The 17,557-nt window shown below is 40.2% G+C and overlaps 1 protein-coding gene across 3 annotated transcripts in view; it reads left to right on the top strand.

Annotated features, from left to right (window-relative positions):
• MID2 (midline 2) overlaps positions 1 to 17,557 on the top strand; it is a 138,985-nt gene that overhangs the window by 106,178 nt on the left and 15,250 nt on the right. For all 3 annotated transcript variants that reach the window (XM_040468460.1, XM_040468462.1, XM_040468461.1), the window contains 3 exons: positions 2,451 to 2,558; positions 4,197 to 4,345; positions 16,469 to 16,596. In XM_040468460.1, coding sequence (XP_040324394.1) covers positions 2,451 to 2,558; positions 4,197 to 4,345; positions 16,469 to 16,596 — 385 coding nt within the window. The remainder of the gene's footprint in view (positions 1 to 2,450; positions 2,559 to 4,196; positions 4,346 to 16,468; positions 16,597 to 17,557) is intronic.

Raw genomic sequence — 17,557 nt, 5'->3', positions numbered from 1 at the left:
AATGAAGTCTCGAGGAAAGGCACAGGGTGTGTGGCACCTAGGGGAACAACAAGTGATCTGGAGTGACTAAAGAGAATGGGATAACAGAATAAAGATGGGGGCACCTGCGTGGCTCAGTTGGTTAAGCGTCCAACTTCGGCACAGGTCATGATCTCGTAGCTTGTGGGTTCGAGTCCCTCATCAGGCTCTGTGCGGACAGCTCAGGGCCTGGAGCCTGCTTCAGATTCTGTGTCTCCCTCTCTCTCTGCCCTTCCCCCACGCGCGCGCTCTCTCTCTCTCTCTCTCTCAAAAACAAATAAACATTAAAATATTTTTTTTTTAAAAGATGGATGGAGCAAAAGAGGTGATGGTTGTCAGAAAATGGACAGGAATTTTGTTACATTAGCCTGGGGAGGCAGTCTAGTGTGATGGTTTGAAAGGTATGGACTATAGTGTCAGACTGCCTGGGTCCAAATCCCATCTCTGCCACTTACTAGGTGTGTGACCTGGAGTGAGTCACTGAGTATCTCTGTTCTCAGTTTTCCCATCTATGAAATGTGGCTGCTGGTACCTGCCTCAGAGGATTGTTTTGATGATTGAGAGAGCAAGTGTATGTAAACTGATTGAGGTAGTGCCTAGCATATATTGAGTGTTATGTTGGCCCAAGGGCTAAATTATAAAGAAACAAGGCACTACACCATTGTGTCCTACATCATCAGCAGGTTCAAAAGGAAATTATAAATGGGAACTAAAGTTGACAGATACTCTAAGCATGGATCCAGGGCGCACTAGATGAATCTCCTGTTCTCACATGAGTGGGAGTTTCTTGCAAGGGTGACATATCTGCCTTGGAAATGTAGATCCAATTTAGGGAAGGGGTGAGGAGTCTGAGAAAAAAAAAATTACAATGGCCGGAGTGGGACTGTTTATTCCCAATACATGGAAGCTCTCATTATGGCATTCCCTCTGGAAAGTGGAAATAAAATTAAATAAGGTTGAAATACCACCAGCGTATTTTATTTCAGTTAAGTAAGCAACCAAAAATTGGCCAGTGGGGACCTTCGAGGGCAAGAGAGGAGGCAGCAGGGTCCAGCGACAGGCATTTTGCCAGGTTTGGAGTAGGTAAAGGATCCTTGAGTAGACTCTTGGAATGATTGTGTTTCCCTGTGTGACTGCTCTGTGTGCTGCTCACATGGAACTGAGCCTTGTCCACCCAGCCAGCCAGGCCAGGGGTTTCACTTGACAGAACTCGGTCTGAATTCTGGTGTTACCAATGACTAGCAAGTTACTCACGTTGCCCAAGCTTCAGTTTCTCCATCTGTGGAATGGGAATAAAGGTGGCTCCTATATTATAAAGTGCTTATGATAATTACACGAAATAATGCATCTATAAAGCATTGGAACATTAGGTGCTTAAATGACATAAGTCCGTTCCCCTTCCTTTGCTTTTCTACTTGGGCAACCCAGAGATGCCCGCTCTCAGTTTAGCCCTGCTGGGCACTTCCTATCATCTAATGTCAATAGTAGTAGAGATGGGAGAAAGGAGAAATCAGGATACAGAAAGACAATGAAAAACGGTGGCTTTTCTTTTTTACAACCCCACTCTGACTTTGCAGTGGAGATATTTTGATGTAGCCAGTATTCCAAAATAGAAGAGGTATTCAGATACTGGACAGCCTAAGGTGAGAGGTATCTACTAACACATGATGGCAACGATGTGAAAATATAGCTACACATGCATTTCTCTGATGTGAAGTTATAGCTGCACAGTCATATGTTTTAAATTTTTTTCTTTTTAATGTTTATTTACTTTTGAAGGAGAGACAGAGCAAGAGCAGAAGAGGGGCAGAGAGAGAGGGAGACACAGAACCTGAAGCATGCTCCTGGCTCTGAGTTGTCAGCACAGAGCTTGATGCAGGGCTCGAACCCACGAACTGTGAGATCGTGACCTGAACCAAAGCTGGACACTTAACCAACTGAGCCACCCAGGCACCCCTCATTCATACATTTTAGAATTAGAAGGGAACAAGGAAAATCGAAACCATTGTTTTAGGATGGTAGAAATCAATTGTTGCGATGTTATCTCAATATTATTGTGCCTGTGGAGAGGGATCCTCTTTTCCTGACATACTTAAATCTCCTTATCGTCTTTTCAAAAGAACAGCAGGAGAACAGGGTGCTGGGGTAAAGGGAGTTGCACAGTGGGAATAACATGCCCCCATCTCATCTGTCCTTCTGCCCAGCCTTCCATTAACCATCATGATCTACCAGAGGCTGGAGAGTTTCCTATCTGTGGTGCTTCAATGCCCTTGCATCATTAATATCATCATCTCTACCCTTCTTCTAGGACTGGATCTTATGAGGGAGGTATGGAAGAAGTTGTGCATGCTTAGCTGTCAATCCGAACCTTTGAGAGGCAGCAGGGGACAAAGGCAGCAATCACTGTGTAATATTCTGGACTTTCTTGGCAGGTGAATACTGCTATGCATGAGGCAAAACTTATGGAAGAATGTGACGAGTTGGTAGAGATCATCCAGCAGAGGAAGCAAATGATTGCTGTCAAAATCAAAGAGACCAAGGTAATGCACAGCCGCTTCAGTGAGGCCAAGGCAGAGTTGACTTTACAAATGTCAGAGTTTCCTCCTGATTATTCCAGGGTGAACATGGATCGCAAAAATAAGAAGAAAGGAGGTGGTAGGGAGGGAGGCAAAGAAGAAGCAATGTTTGACCTCGTGCGATGAATCCAATAAAAATGATGGCAGTTCTGGGGTGTTGGAAATGTTCTATATCTTGGCCAGGTTGGTGGTTACATGGGTGTTTGTATATACAAAAAAAAAAAAATCATTGAGTTTTACACTTCAGAGGTGGGTGCTTTACTGAATGTGTTATAAGTCAACCTGAAAAGAAAAAAGAAAAAAAGTAATGGTGGAAATGAGGGTCAGAATTATGGAAGGACCAGGCATGCTAATATAAGGACTTTGGGCTTAATCTAAAAGGCATTGGGAAACCATTTTAGTTTCTTAGGAAGGGAGAAGACTGATCAATATGGCAGAGGTATGCAGAATAGATCAGAACAGGATGATACTGAAGTCAGAGAAGCAAGTTAAGAGGCTTATGGAGTGTTTCTTTTTTAACTTCTTAATGCTTATTTATTTTTGAGACAGAGTGAGTGGGGGAGGGGCAGAGAGAGAGGGAGACACAGAATCCGAAGCAGGCTCCTGGCTCTGAGCTGTCAGTGCAGAGCCTGACATGGGGCTTGAACTCATAGACCGTGAGATCATTACCTGAGCTGCAGTCAGATGCTTAACCAACTAGCCACCCAGGCACCCCATGGAATGGTTTTTGGTATGAGTTGATGAAGACCTAAACTAGGGAAGCACCAGCACAAATGGAAAGGAAGAACATAACAGGCACTACTAGAAAGGAAATGATGAGAATCATTAACTGATTAGCTACAAAGATGAAGGGGAAAGAGAAGACGTTCAGGTTTTTAGCTTGGGAATTGAAGAAGCACGGTCAAGGTCAGGTGTGAGCCTCCGTGCATCTCTATGGTTTTAGGCTTATTGGTCTGCCGGTCAGTGTAGTGATTATAATAAGTTCATGTTGTGTATACAATGTGAGGAGTTATGAGAGTCTGGAGTGATAATCAGTACTTTGTGCCATGCTTGATGGTTGGGTCCAGCTAACACAGGAGTTGAAATTTCTGTGACCCCAGGCCTGTGAACACACAGGTATGCATACAGATACATAGAGAAATATATACACAGAAATGTAGATACTCATAAAGAACAAAGAGTTACTTTTTATTAAACTCGTATGTGAAAAGCTATTGACAATAAAATGTAAACAGTGGTGATCTCTGGGTGCTGGGGTTTCTTTTTATACTTTTATTATTTTCAAAATATTCTATGGTGAGCATGCATTGCTTTTATAATCAGAAAAATTAATGTTACCAATAAAAAGGTGGAGGCCGATGATCTACAGTATATGACTGGGTGTATAAGCAATGTGGGTAAGTGGGCTGGAGGTGGGAGGAGGGGCTGGCAAGACAGACGTAGAGGGTAGGGTGAGGAGGTGAGTGGTAAGTACAGGGACCTTGGGACATCAATAGGCCTTATTTTTGGAATCACCGCAGCAAATCTCCTTCGTGTTGTTTTATAGTTTTTAATTAAGCCCTGGATATTTAATCTCATTTTTCTTTGGCTCATTCCTTGAAGGTAATGAAGCTGAGAAAGTTGGCACAGCAGGTTGCTAATTGCCGCCAGTGTCTTGAACGGTCAACAGTCCTCATCAACCAAGCTGAACATATCCTGAAAGAAAATGACCAGGCACGGTTTCTCCAGTCTGCAAAAAATATCGCTGAGAGGTGAGTTCCTTCTCTTTTTACGTGCCTGCTCTTATGAACAGGGGGCAGCTTGAAGTCCCTTAATTCCGTTCAGGCATGTATGTATGTAGCAGCCACCACCAGATAGGTACGAAGCCTCAGTGGTTCATTGCCCTGTGGATTTCTGGCACCCTTTTCTCTGTGTAGCTCATCTGTTCCTCTAGTGTCCAGCCAGTCATGGCCCCTAGCTGTGCCCTAGCTCTTCGTGGCCCACTCCGTGCTAGAGATTTCTATGTTGATGTTAGCGTAGGGCCAGAGAAATATTTGGCCACAGAGATAGGTGTGTGCTCTTCCTAAATCTTTGTGTGGTTCTCATTGCTTTCATTTAGTTATCCATCACACAGATCCTTTAGAGCAGTAATTCTTAGGCTTTTATTTTAATCAATGGCTCCTTCGACAGAGTGATGAATGTCATGAGCCCTCTACCTGAGGAAAAAAATGCATAGTAGATATATACACACAGAATCTCGCATACAATTTCAGAAAACTCATGAATCCTTAGCAGGCCATCTATACACCATTTGCAAAGAATCTGAAGATGAAAGTGAAACATTGCTCAGTACAATCACCAAGGCTTCGAGGGGCTGCAGGGGCTCATTAGGCAAATCTGACTTCCTTCTATCTCTCTCTCATTTACTGGAGACTTTGGCTCTGGGTTCACAGTATTCCTTTCTGTTGCTTCTGCCATCGTTCTGGGTGCCATTGGCGGCATCCACATCTAATGCCAGCTGACATTGGCAGCTGACCACATCTAATACTCTAGCCATCTAATATCCTGGCTCCTTGCCATCCCATCCTCCAGTGACCCTCACCTCTGCTCCCCTTCATCCACCTACTTCCATGGCTCACATGCTGAACCTCACCATCACTCAGAATAAACTAAAACATCCCACCTTCTAACTACAACCTCTGTACTTACAGTTGTTTGTTTTTCTTCCAGTACATCCATTCTTCAACTTCATTGGGACCTCTAAGGCCTGACTCCTATCTACCAGCTACCTATTGTCTTCACTTCTTTCTTTGGCCTATTTAGGGTCTATGATTTCTCATTTCAGCTATTCACTCTCTTTTCTGTGTACCCAGTTCCCTTGCCCCACTGTCTTTTTATCCCACCAACCTGGTAAGACCCCCAACCATGAAGCAGCCCAGCTCTTCTCACCTTTTCCATGCCTATGTTTGAGTTGCAGAACCCTGGGGGAGAAAACTCAATAATCAAAGAGGTTGGTACTGCTGCATCGCAAATTTATGGCTTCTAATCTCCCCTGGGCCCTCGGTACTGACCTGAAATCCTTCTGTGTTGCTTTGGTCAGCTTTCTTTCTGCTTTGTCTCCATAATGGCCATTTCAAATTTTCTGTGTTCAACTCAAAGTTCCGACCCTGCCACCTTCCTGCTCATGCTCAGCAGATGACTTTACATCCTATTTTTATAGAGAGAGTGGTAGGTAAGAAATGACAAATTCCTCAGCTTCTCAAGCCAAGTTGGGGGGCATACCTACATCCACATCCATGAGTTCCCCCTCCCTTTTGATTATAATAGAAGACATGTGCTTTGTGCCACATGCTTCCTTTTTACCATAGTTTCAATTTCTACCTTTCTCTAGTTGACTTCACATGGACTTTTTTTTTCTTTTTTAAAAGTTTATTTATTTATTTATTTATTTTTTATTTATATATGAAATTTATTGTCAAATTGGTTTCCATACAACACCCAGTGCTCATCCCAAAAGGTGCCCTCCTCAATACCCATCACCCACCCTCTCCTCCCTCCCACCCCCCATCAACCCTCAGTTTGCTCTCAGTTCTCAACAGTCTCTTATGCTTTGGCTCTCTCCCACTCTAACCTCTTTTTTTTTTTTTCCTTCCCCTCCCCCATGGGTTCCTGTTAAGTTTCTCAGGATCCACATAAGAGTGAAACCATATGGTATCTGTCTTTCTCTGTATGGCTTATTTCACTTAGCATCACACTCTCCAGTTCCATCCACGTTGCTACAAAAGGCCATATTTCATTTTTTCTCATTGCCACGTAGTATTCCATTGTGTATATAAACCACAATTTCTTTATCCATTCATCAGTTGATGGACATTTAGGCTCTTTCCATAATTTGGCTATTGTTGAGAGTGATGCTATGAACATTGGGGTACAAGTGCCCCTATGCCTCAGTACTCCTGTGTCCCTTGGATAAATTCCTAGCAGTGCTACTGCTGGGTCATAGGGTAGGTCTATTTTTAATTTTCTGAGGAACCTCCACACTGCTTTCCAGAGCGGCTGCACCAATTTGCATTCCCACCAACAGTGCAAGAGGGTTCCCGTTTCTCCACATCCTCGCCAGCATCTATAGTCTCCTGATTTGTTCATTTTGGCCACTCTGACTGGCGTGAGGTGATACCTGAGTGTGGTTTTGATTTGTATTTCCCTGAGAAGGAGCGACGCTGAACATCTTTTCATGTGTCTGTTGGCCATCCGGATGTCTTCTTTAGAGAAGTGTCTATTCATGTTTTCTGCCCATTTCTTCACTGGGTTATTTGCTTTTCGGGTGTGGAGTTTGGTGAGCTCTTTATAGATTTTGGATACTAGCCCTTTGTCCGATATGTCATTTGCAAATATCTTTTCCCATTCCGTTGGTTGCCTTTTAGTTTTGTTGGTTGTTTCCTTGGCTGTGCAGAAGCTTTTTATCTTCATAAGGTCCCAGTAATTCACTTTTGCTTTTAATTCCCTTGCCTTTGGGGATGTGTCGAGTAAGAGATTGCTACGGCTGAGGTCAGAGAGGTCTTTTCCTGCTTTCTCCTCTAAGGTTTTGATGGTTTCCTGTCTCTCATTCAGGTCCTTTATCCATTTTGAGTTTATTTTTGTGAATGGTGTGAGAAAGTGGTCTAGTTTCAACCTTCTGCATGTTGCTGTCCAGTTGTCCCAGCACCATTTGTTAAAGAGACTGTCTTTTTTCCATTGGATGTTCTTTCCTGCTTTGTCAAAGATGAGTTGGCCATACGTTTGTGGGTCTAGTTCTGGGGTTTCTATTCTATTCCATTGGTCTATGTGTCTGTTTTTGTGCCAATACCATGCTGTCTTGATGATGACAGCTTTGTAGTAGAGGCTAAAGTCTGGGATTGTGATGCCTCCTGCTTTGGTCTTCTTCACATGGACTTTTAAAAATCCACTCATGTCTCTCCTATCTAAAACATTCCTCTACCTCCTACCTACTCTAGCCATTGCCTTATCTCTTTCTTTCCCTCATGACAAACTCCTTTTTTAATGTTTATTTTTGAGAGAGAGTGGGAGAGAGAGAGAGAGAGAGACATCAGGTACACAAGACAGGGAGAGGCAGAGAGAGGGAAGGACAGAGGATATGAAGTGGGCTCTGCATTGATATCAATGACCCTGATGTGGGGCTCAAACTCACAAACTGTGAGATCATGACCTGAGCCAAGGTTGGACACTCAACCGACTGAGCCACCCAGGTGCCCCCCTTTATGGCAAAATTCTTGAAGGTATTTCCATTTCCTCACCTCTGATTTATGCTTCTTAAACATTTATTTATGTACTTATTTACTTTTTAATGTTTATTTTTAGGAGAGAGAGAGTGTGTGATCAGGGAAGGGGAAGATAGACAGGGAGACACAGAATCCGAAGCAGGCTCCAGGCTCCGAGCTGTCAGCACAGAGCCCAACGCGGGGCTCAAAACCACGAGCCACGAGATCATGACCTGAGCCAAAGTTGGACGCTTAACCAACTGAGCCATCCAGGCGTCCCTCTTCTTAAACATTTAAAAGTTATTTATATTCAAGTAATACTTGCACATAGTTAAAAAGTCAAATATTACTAACATTCATATTGCAAAAAAATAACAATCTTCTCCTCACTCCCAATTTCTGCTCTCCAATAATAATATTGAACATTTACTTTGTGTTGGGCATTATTCTAAGGCCTTATAAGTATTAACTCATCTAACCCTTATAAAAACCTCATGAAATAAACACTATTATTATGCCCATTTTAGGAGTGAGAGAATGAAGCTCAGAGAGGTTATATGACTTGCCTAAAATCACCCAGCTAGTAAGGGATAGAGGCAGGATTCAAACCCAGGAAGTCTACACTTTTCCAACAAAGCCAAGCAATTTCAACTCTATTAGGTATTTCTTTTTTTTTAAGTTTATTTATTTTGAGAGAAAAAGAGAGAGAGCAAGCAGGGGAGGAGCAGAGAGTGAGGGAGAAAGAGAATCCCAAGCAGCCTTGGTGCTGCTAGCTCAGAGCTCGATGTGGGGCTCTATCTCATGAACCATGAGATCAAGACGTGAGCCAAAATCAAGAGTCAGATGCTTAACCAACTGAGCCACCTAGGCGCCCTTCCATTAGGTATTTCTGTTGGCATTACCTTTACATTTCTAAATAGCATCATTATATTGCTATTTTCTTCAAATTTAGACATTAACAATTGACTTCTACAAATCTGGAAATTTTTCAGCCATCATTTCTTCAAGTATTTTTTTTATGCTGCCTTCTTCTCTTATGCAGATTCCAATTACATGTATATTAGGCTGCTTGAAGTAGTTATCAGCTCACTGATGTGTTGTTCATATTTTAGCCATTTTTTCCCTCTGTGTATTTCATTTATTTCTAATGATATGTCTTGGAATTCACTAACCTTTTCTTCTGTAATGCCTAATCTGCCATTTATCTTTCTAGTGTATTTTTCATCTCAGATATTATTGTTTTCATCTACAGAAGTTCGGTTTGGGTCTTTGTTTATCATCCATATCTCTACTTAACATATTAGCCTTTCCTCTAGCTTTTGAACATATGGAACAACACTAATTCAAAAAGATATATGCACCCCTATGTTTATTGCATTATTTACAATAGCCAAGCTATAGAAGCAACATGACTGTCCATTGATAGATGAACGGATGAAGATGTGGTACACACACACACACACACACACACACACACACGCACACACGCACACACACGATGGAATATTACACAGCCATAGAAAGGATGAGATCTTGCCATTTGTGACAACATGGATGGACCTCGAGGGTTTAATGCTAAATGAAATAATTCAGACTGAGAAAGACAAATACCATGTGATTTCACTCATATATGGAATCTAAAAAAAACAAAACAAATGAATAAACAAACAAAAAGCAGAATGAAACCTATAAATATGGAGAACAAACTGATGGTTGCCAAGGGAAAGTGGGTGGGAGATGGACAAAATGAGTGAGGGGGAATAGGAGATACAGGCTTCCAGTTATGGAATGAATGAGTCATGAGAATAAAAGGCACAGTATAGGGCATATAAGTCAAAGATATTGTAATAGGGTTGAATGGTGACAGATGGTAGCAACACTTGTGGTGAGCACAGCATAATGTATAGACTTGTCAAATCACTATGTTGTATACCTCAGACTAATGTAATGTTTTGTGTCAGTTGTACTCAAAATCATTAAATCAAAATCATTAAAATCAAAACATGGACAAAACATGGAATACAGTTATCATAACTGTTACAATATCTAGTTCTAACATCTGTGTCAGTTCTAGGTCAGTTTCAATTGATTGCTTTGTCTCCTCATTATGGGTTGTATTTTCTTCCTTCTTTTCCTATCTGATAATTTTTGACTGGATGTCAGACATTATGAATTTTATTAGGTGCCATATATTATACTTCTATAAATATTCTTTTTTAATTTTTAAAAATCTTTTAATGTTTATTTATTTTTGAGAGAGACAGAGACAGAGAGTGAGCAGAGGAGGGGCAGAGACAGGGAGACACAGAATCTGAAGCAGGCTCCAGGCTCTGAACTGTCAGCACAGAGCCCAATGCAGGGCTCAAACTTACGAACTGTGAGATCATGACCTGAGCTGAAGTTGGATGCTTTACCGACCAAGCCACCCAGGCGCCCCTCTATAAATGTTCTTAAGCTTTGTTCTAGGACACAGTTAAGTCACTTGAAAATAGCTTGATCCCTTGGGTCTTGCTTTTAAGATTTGTTCATTGGAATCAGAGCAGTGTTTAGTCTAAGGGGAATTTTTCCACACTAGTGAGGCAAGATGTTTCTGAGTACTCTGACGAGTGCACCATGCATCATGAAATTTTCCAGCCTGGCTATTGGGAACAGACACCATTCCTGGCCTGTTGTAAGCACCAAGGGTTGTTTTTTTTTTTTTTTTTTTTTTGGTGCTGTTTCCTTGGCCTTGGGCAGTTTCCTCATGTGCATGTGTCAATTAGTATTTAGTTGAATACTTAAAGGGGAACCTTCAGAAGGTCTCCAGAATTCTCTCTGTGCAGCATTCTCCTCTCTGGTACTCTGCCCTGTAAACTCCAGCTCACTTAGTCTCCCGAACTCTCTGTGTTCTTTTTTTAAAAAATTTTTTAACTTTTATTTTCAAGAGAGAGAGACAGAGAAAGAGAGAGACAGAGAGACACACAGAATCCAAAGCAGGCTGTAGGCTCTGAGCTGTCAGCAGAGAGCCCAACACGGGGCTTGGACCAGTGAACCATGAGATCATGACCTAAGCCAAAGTTGGACACTTAACCGGCAGAGCCACACAGACACCCCTCAGTGTTCTTAACTAGGGATTCCGTTAAGCTCTTCTGGATTTCCCCTTCATGTACCATTTTACCCTTTTAATATTGTTGGAACAATTTTTTTCCCATAGTTTTCTAAGAAAGAGTACATGGGATGTAAATTTTTGAGACCTTTTTGTTTCAAAAATATTTAAAATTTATTATCACATTTTATAGGCTGGAAATAAGTTTCCCTTATAATTTTGAAGCCATAGCTCTGTTGTATCCTAATTTACAGTGTTGGGTTGAGAAGTTCACTGCTATTTTGATTCCTGACCTTTAAATATGATTTATATTTTAAAATATGAAGCTTTTAAGGTCTTATCTTTAACCCAGTTTTTCTGAAATTTCTCCAGGATATGCCTTGGTGTTGGTCTTTTATCCATCACTTTTGTTGGACATGAAATACTCTTTCCAATCTGAAGACTAGTGACTTTTCATTCTGGGAGATTTTCTTATATTATTCACTAATAATTTCCTCCCATTTATTTTCTCTCTTCTCTGTTTCTGGGACTCTAATTAGTCAGGTGTTGGACACTCTAGATTGTCTGCTTTAAAATATTTTCTATTTTTAAAAAATGTTAATTTATTTATTTGAGAGAGAGAGCTAGAGAGAGAGCAAGAGAGAGAGCGAGAGAGAGCGCACATGCATAAGTTGGGGAGGGGCAGAGAGAGTGGGAGACACAGAATTTGAAGCAGGCTCCAGGCTCCAAGCTATCAGCACAGAGCCTGATGTGGGGCTTGAATGCATAAACTGTGAGATCTTGACCTGAGCCAAAGTCAGACACTTAACCGACTGTGCCACCCAGGTGCCCCTTTTCTTTACTATTTTTTACAACATTGTCTTCTTGTTCTATTATCTAAGATGTTTCCTTAATTTTTCATCCAATTCTTCTATTAAAATTTTAACTTCAGGGGTGCCTGGGTGGCTCAGTTGGTTAAGCATCTGACTTTGGCTCAGGTCATGATCTTGAGGTTGCTGTTTGAGCCCCACGTCGGGCTCTGTGTAGACAGCTCAGAGCCTGGAGCTTGGTTTGGATTCTGTGTCTCTGTCTCTGCCCCTCCCCTGCTCATGCTTTGTTTCTCTCTCTGTCTCTCTTTCTCCCAAAAATAAACATAAAAAAATAAAATTTTAATTTCAGCCTTCCTATTTTCATTTATAAGTGCTCTTTCTTGATCTTGTTTTCTTTCTTTCTTTCTTTCTTTCTTTCTTTCTTTCCTTCTTTCTTTTCATTCTGTCCTTGCTTTGTGTTGCAAGCTTCTTGTTTATCTTCCTGGAGATATGAGTGAACATTTAAAAAGCTTCTTCTAAATTCTGCATTGTTTTGGTTTCCTCCAAGTGCCTTTTCTCTATTAGTTTGTTTCACTTTCTGACTTTCCCTAAATGTCTGATAATCTTTTGCCTTCCTGTTTGAATTTAAGCACTAGAAGATGACTAGAAGATCCGAGGGGAGGGGAACAGTCTGTTGCTTGGTGAATTTCACTGTAGAATAATAAGGTGGCATGCCAGATTTTGACTGAGGGGACCCCAGTGTTAGGTCTGTAGGTGTTTTGTCTTCAGTGGGTCAGTTTTCCCTGGAAGGAATCCACCAATCTCCTGCTTCTGGTGGGAGATGAGGGAGGGGTCTAACTAAGCCTGGCTGCTATCATTCTAGGAGCCAAGCAGGGAAAGGTTGCTAGGGGTTTTAAGACTGCTTTTAGTACAGCGGAAAGTAAACCTCACATTTCCTGCCAGGATAAGGAAGGAGTAGTCTCTGATTCAGTGGATCCAGGGTCTAGCTGCTCTTCATACAAACTTCCAACTGTCTGTGGCACAACATCAGCTTGCTGTTGTTGGCTTCCTGACCCAGCTTTCTCTGGTCTGTTGTTGGGTACCACTCATCCATCCCTTTCTAGCTTCCCAACGTTTGTTGACAGTCTTTTACTTGCTGGCATGTCTTTTTCCATTCTCATTGTTTTTGTGGGTTTATGACATTTTATTCTTTGACTGTCATCTCAGTAGTATTTCATGAGAGCCGAGATGAACATAAATTTAAACCACTGTATTTAATCATCCTCGCTCACCCTTCAATTCTCCAAAATATCTTCTGCCATTACCACACTATTGTAAGTGTTCTTTTCCAGGTCACCAAATGAATACCTTGCTGCTAAATATAATAGACATTCCTTTGTCTTCCCATACTGTTTCATCTTACTTAATCACGCAGTAGCACTTGTCCCTACTGACGATTTTTACTTAAATTTCTCTGCCCTTAGCTTCCATAAACACTCCTGGTTTCCTCCCTACCTATGCGGTTTCTTTTGCCTTTGTGAGCAGATCTCCTTTGACCTATTCCTTTAATGCTAGTGTTCTTTATGATTCTTGTTTTAGGCCATTCTCTTCTCTCTTGAGAATTATCTGCCCAGCCTAAATATCTTCATCGATGGTTTCTCATAGGGTCTGAAATTCTTCCTCACCAATAATAATTGTAATATATTAAGGACCAAGATTTCAGTTAAAGTCAAATTTTAGCTGGGAGAGTATTCCTTCTCCCTTACAAATGACACTTATTATATTGTCCTTAATGGAGGTCAGAGCCTTGAGAGACAGGTAACGTTGTTTTGCTTAAAGTATTAAACATAGAAACACAAACAGACACACACTTACATATACCCCAATGCCATTTTTACTCACCCTTCCAGCCACTGTTAATATTTGGGAGTATAGTATCCCAATATTTATATTTAATATGTATTTCACAAACATAAGGTCATGTTGTATATACTTCATTATACCCTACATTTGAAACTTAACAATATATCATGAACTTGTCCCTGTCATTGGATTTATTTATTTATTTATTTATTTATTCATTTATTCATTTATTTTGAGAGAGAGCATGCAAGTGAGGGAAAGGGCAGAGAGAGAGGGAGAGAGAGAATCCCAAGCAGGCTCTGCACCATCAGCGTGAAGCCTGATGCCAGGCTCAAACTCACAAACTGTGAGATCGTGACCTGAGCCGAAGTCAGACGCTCAACTGAGGCAGCCAGGTGTCCCCTTGTCATTGGATAGTATCATATAACCTGATTTTCAGTGACCTCATAGTATTTCATCTTTTGATGTGTAGTAACACATTACTTAGTTCAGTCCCCATGGTTAGACAATTAGGTTACATATAGTGTATTGCGTGCCCTTAAACAGTTGCATCTTTGCATATACCTCAATTATTTCCTTAGTAAAAACTTTATGAAGTAAAACTGTGGTGTCAGAGAATATTTGCGTTTTAAACTATTTGGGTATTTAATGCTAAATTGATCTTCAAAATTTGTTGTCAATTTCAGTCCTGGTAAAATATGGAGGCATTACCTAATATAGGCATAAAAAGCTCCTATATTGTCATTAGTTATAATCTTAAATGCTATCTCATTTTATCTTACATTTATTTGATTCCTTAAGTAGTTGGGCTTTTAAATATATTTGTTGGCTACTTATTTTCATGTTGTATGAACTGATTTTCTGTCTTATTTGTCTACACTCTTGTCACTACTTTCCTTTCTGATCACCTTAAAATCTGCTCTGCCTCCAATTTTGACCCCTTCCAGTCCATTACTGCAGCCAGAGTACTCTACTTGAAACATAAATTTGAGCATCACTCTGCCTAAAAAGGCTTCAGTGGCCCACATTGCTCTCCGGGTAAAGTGTAAAGTTTGTAACATGACCTACAAGGCTCTGCGTGACTTTGCTAATTCTCCAGCCTTCAGGCAAGAGAGAACACACACACATCCATGTAGTCTTTGCTTACCTAACTCCTACTCATCATGTAGGTCATTGCTTACCATAAACTTCCTCTGGGGAGAGTCCCTTAGTGCCCAAGTCCTTGTCAGGTGGATGTTGTGTATGTTACACTCCCTTTGTAGCAGCACTTCTATTGCCTATTTAATGTCTTCCTCCTCTATGAACTGTGAACTTTGTGAAGGCAAGGACCACAGCTGTGTATCTCCAGTGCCTAGCACAGTGCCTGGAACATTAGTTGTGCTCAGTAAGTATTGCATGGATGGATGAATGGATGGATGGATGGATGGATGGAAGAAAGAAGATTGGGGAGGTCAGGAATAAATTTCATGAGCCAATTTTCTACCTTAACTCTTGCCCTAAAGAGGTTGTTTTCTTCTTACTCATCAAACCCTGGAAGAGTAGCCTAAAGAGTGAGACTTTAAGATTATACTGGGTTAGCCTTTCATTTGTTTATGCTGGCCTGCAGTTTATTCCTAAAACATCTATTTCGCAAACAACCAAGAGCTATTGTTGGCAGAAGTATAGCAAGGTACACGTGCATGAGGATATATATTTGTTTAACTCCTCAACCCCTTACAACTAATTCATCATAAAAGTTTCCCCTCTGGTCTTTTTACATCCAGTGCCTCTTCCCTTCATTCTACCTGCGTATTGTTGCCAAGTTCATGTTTCTTTCCATTGTGTCATTTGCATGCTCAAGAATCTTCATTGGCTCCAATTCAGAGGGTCTGTCACAGAGCCTCAACATGTATGTTTTGGTCAAAACTCCCCCAAGATAATTATGATGTGTAGTCATGGTTAAGAATTGCTGAAGCACATAAAAATTTACCTTAATTTAAAAAAAATGGTCTAAATTGGTTCAGGGTATAAAGTTTAGAATCCGATGAACATGGATTAAGTTATATTTCTTTTTTTCTGACTTTTCCTGGTTGTGTGACCTTGGGCAAGTTACTTAACCTTTCTATGTGTCCTTTTCATGTACAAAATGGAAATAACATTTACTACACAGGATTATAGTAAGAAGTAAATTAATCAATGTATGTAAAGTACATGCATGGTCTCTTCTACCTACTAAATGCTCAATAAATGTTAGAAGCTGTGTTGCTGTTAATCATTCCACTATTCACTCAACAATTATTGATTTGCTATGTGTCCAATACTCTGTTATGAACTGTGGAAGATATAAGAGGTACAAAATACCTGCTCTTGAGATGCATCAAACTAGCTGGGGAGTTAAAGCTAGCATAGCATTATATAATAATAATAAATAATAATAAAATTAAACATAAATGTTATAAAAGATCAAATAATGTACAGTATTTAAGTGAAGGCTGTAATTCAGCCCCAGAATGCTGGCTTATTGATTAGCATAAAAAAATAAAAAAATAGAGGGGGAGGCAAAAAAAATCTCTCAAACTGCTCTTACCAAGCCTTCAGAGGTCTAGTTTTGATGCTGCCTGCCAGATGGAAAATGATGCAGAGGAGGAAAAATCCTGTATTTACTTCTCAAAATTAAGACAGGATGGGGGAGTGCATTTGAGGGGTGAACATATGTGAATAAATATGGTATAACCCTTAATTGGTTCCTGATGATTAAAATGTAAATGGTTCCCACTGGAAAAGCATAGATATGATATTTTTCACTTAATGAATCAAGCCCTACGAGTCCTTTATTTTCTTCTTGTTGAACCAGAAATCAAACACTGGATAAAGGTTGCACACCTATTTTGATGTATATTGATGTACTTTTCTCTTTTCCAGGGTCGCTATGGCAACAGCATCTTCTCAAGTTCTGATTCCAGACATCAATTTTAACGATGCCTTTGAAAACTTTGCTTTAGATTTTTCCAGAGAAAAGAAACTGCTGGAGGGGCTAGATTATTTAACAGGTGTGAAAATACTGTGGTTTCCTTCCTGTTTAAATGCTTTTCTTTTGGTGTTCTCTTACTTTAAGATAATCGGAAAAGAGCAATATTTATAATGAAAATGCTTTTATAAACTTTAAGACAATTCATGTATCTTTTTAGATAGAATAAACTTTAGTTCACGTAACAGAAAAGGAGATGATGTGTGAAATATTTCTGGGGGCACATGGGTATACCATTATACTTAGAGGTAAAGAAAAAGCAAGACGTTGCTGATGGATTTCTCCTTAAGAGCCTATCAGTAATATATTGTTGCTTGTTACTGAGGGAGTTAGAACTCAGGTGGCAATTATGGAATATTAAAGAATCTCCTGCATAGCGATAGGTACCATTCAAATGGTTTTAAGGAAATTTAGAAACTAGCAGATTAGGAAGAAAAATGTAAGAAATATCTGGCTTGCACACAATTCTAGGAAATGAGGGGTGCATCCAGACTATGAAAAATGCTGGATACCTTCAGGATTAATGAATGACCATTTCATGAGAAAAATATACACATACAATAGCCTTGCATTTGTCATTATTTTGGCTAATATATTAAAGTAACTGTCATTTACTGAACATCTCCTTTATGCCAGACACTGTATATTAATTTTATATTATAAATATGTACAACCAATCTATGAGGTAATTATCATCCCTTATTTTACAGATGAAGCAACTCATATTAATTTGCACTTGGCTATACTGCCAACAGTCTATAATAAAACTTATTTGAAAATAAAAAGCAATAGGCCAAAGGTCATGCAGTAAGAAAACCATTTGACCACTTTGCTCTAATATCTACATATGTGTTGGTACAGGCAGAGTAGACATCCGGGCAATCAGTTCAATACCTTAGGCTTATATCTTTGCCTAAAATGTCTCTGTCACTGAAGCAGAAGCGGTTTGGGGAAATTTGAAGTCTTAGCACTTGGCTTCAGGT

The sequence above is a fragment of the Herpailurus yagouaroundi genome, unplaced genomic scaffold, assembly GCF_014898765.1.
Source record: "Herpailurus yagouaroundi ecotype Mexico unplaced genomic scaffold, PumYag 67700, whole genome shotgun sequence".
Taxonomy (NCBI): domain Eukaryota; kingdom Metazoa; phylum Chordata; class Mammalia; order Carnivora; family Felidae; genus Herpailurus; species Herpailurus yagouaroundi.
The sequence above is the reverse complement of the archived record's forward strand: the minus strand, read 5'-3'. Positions and strand labels throughout refer to the sequence as shown.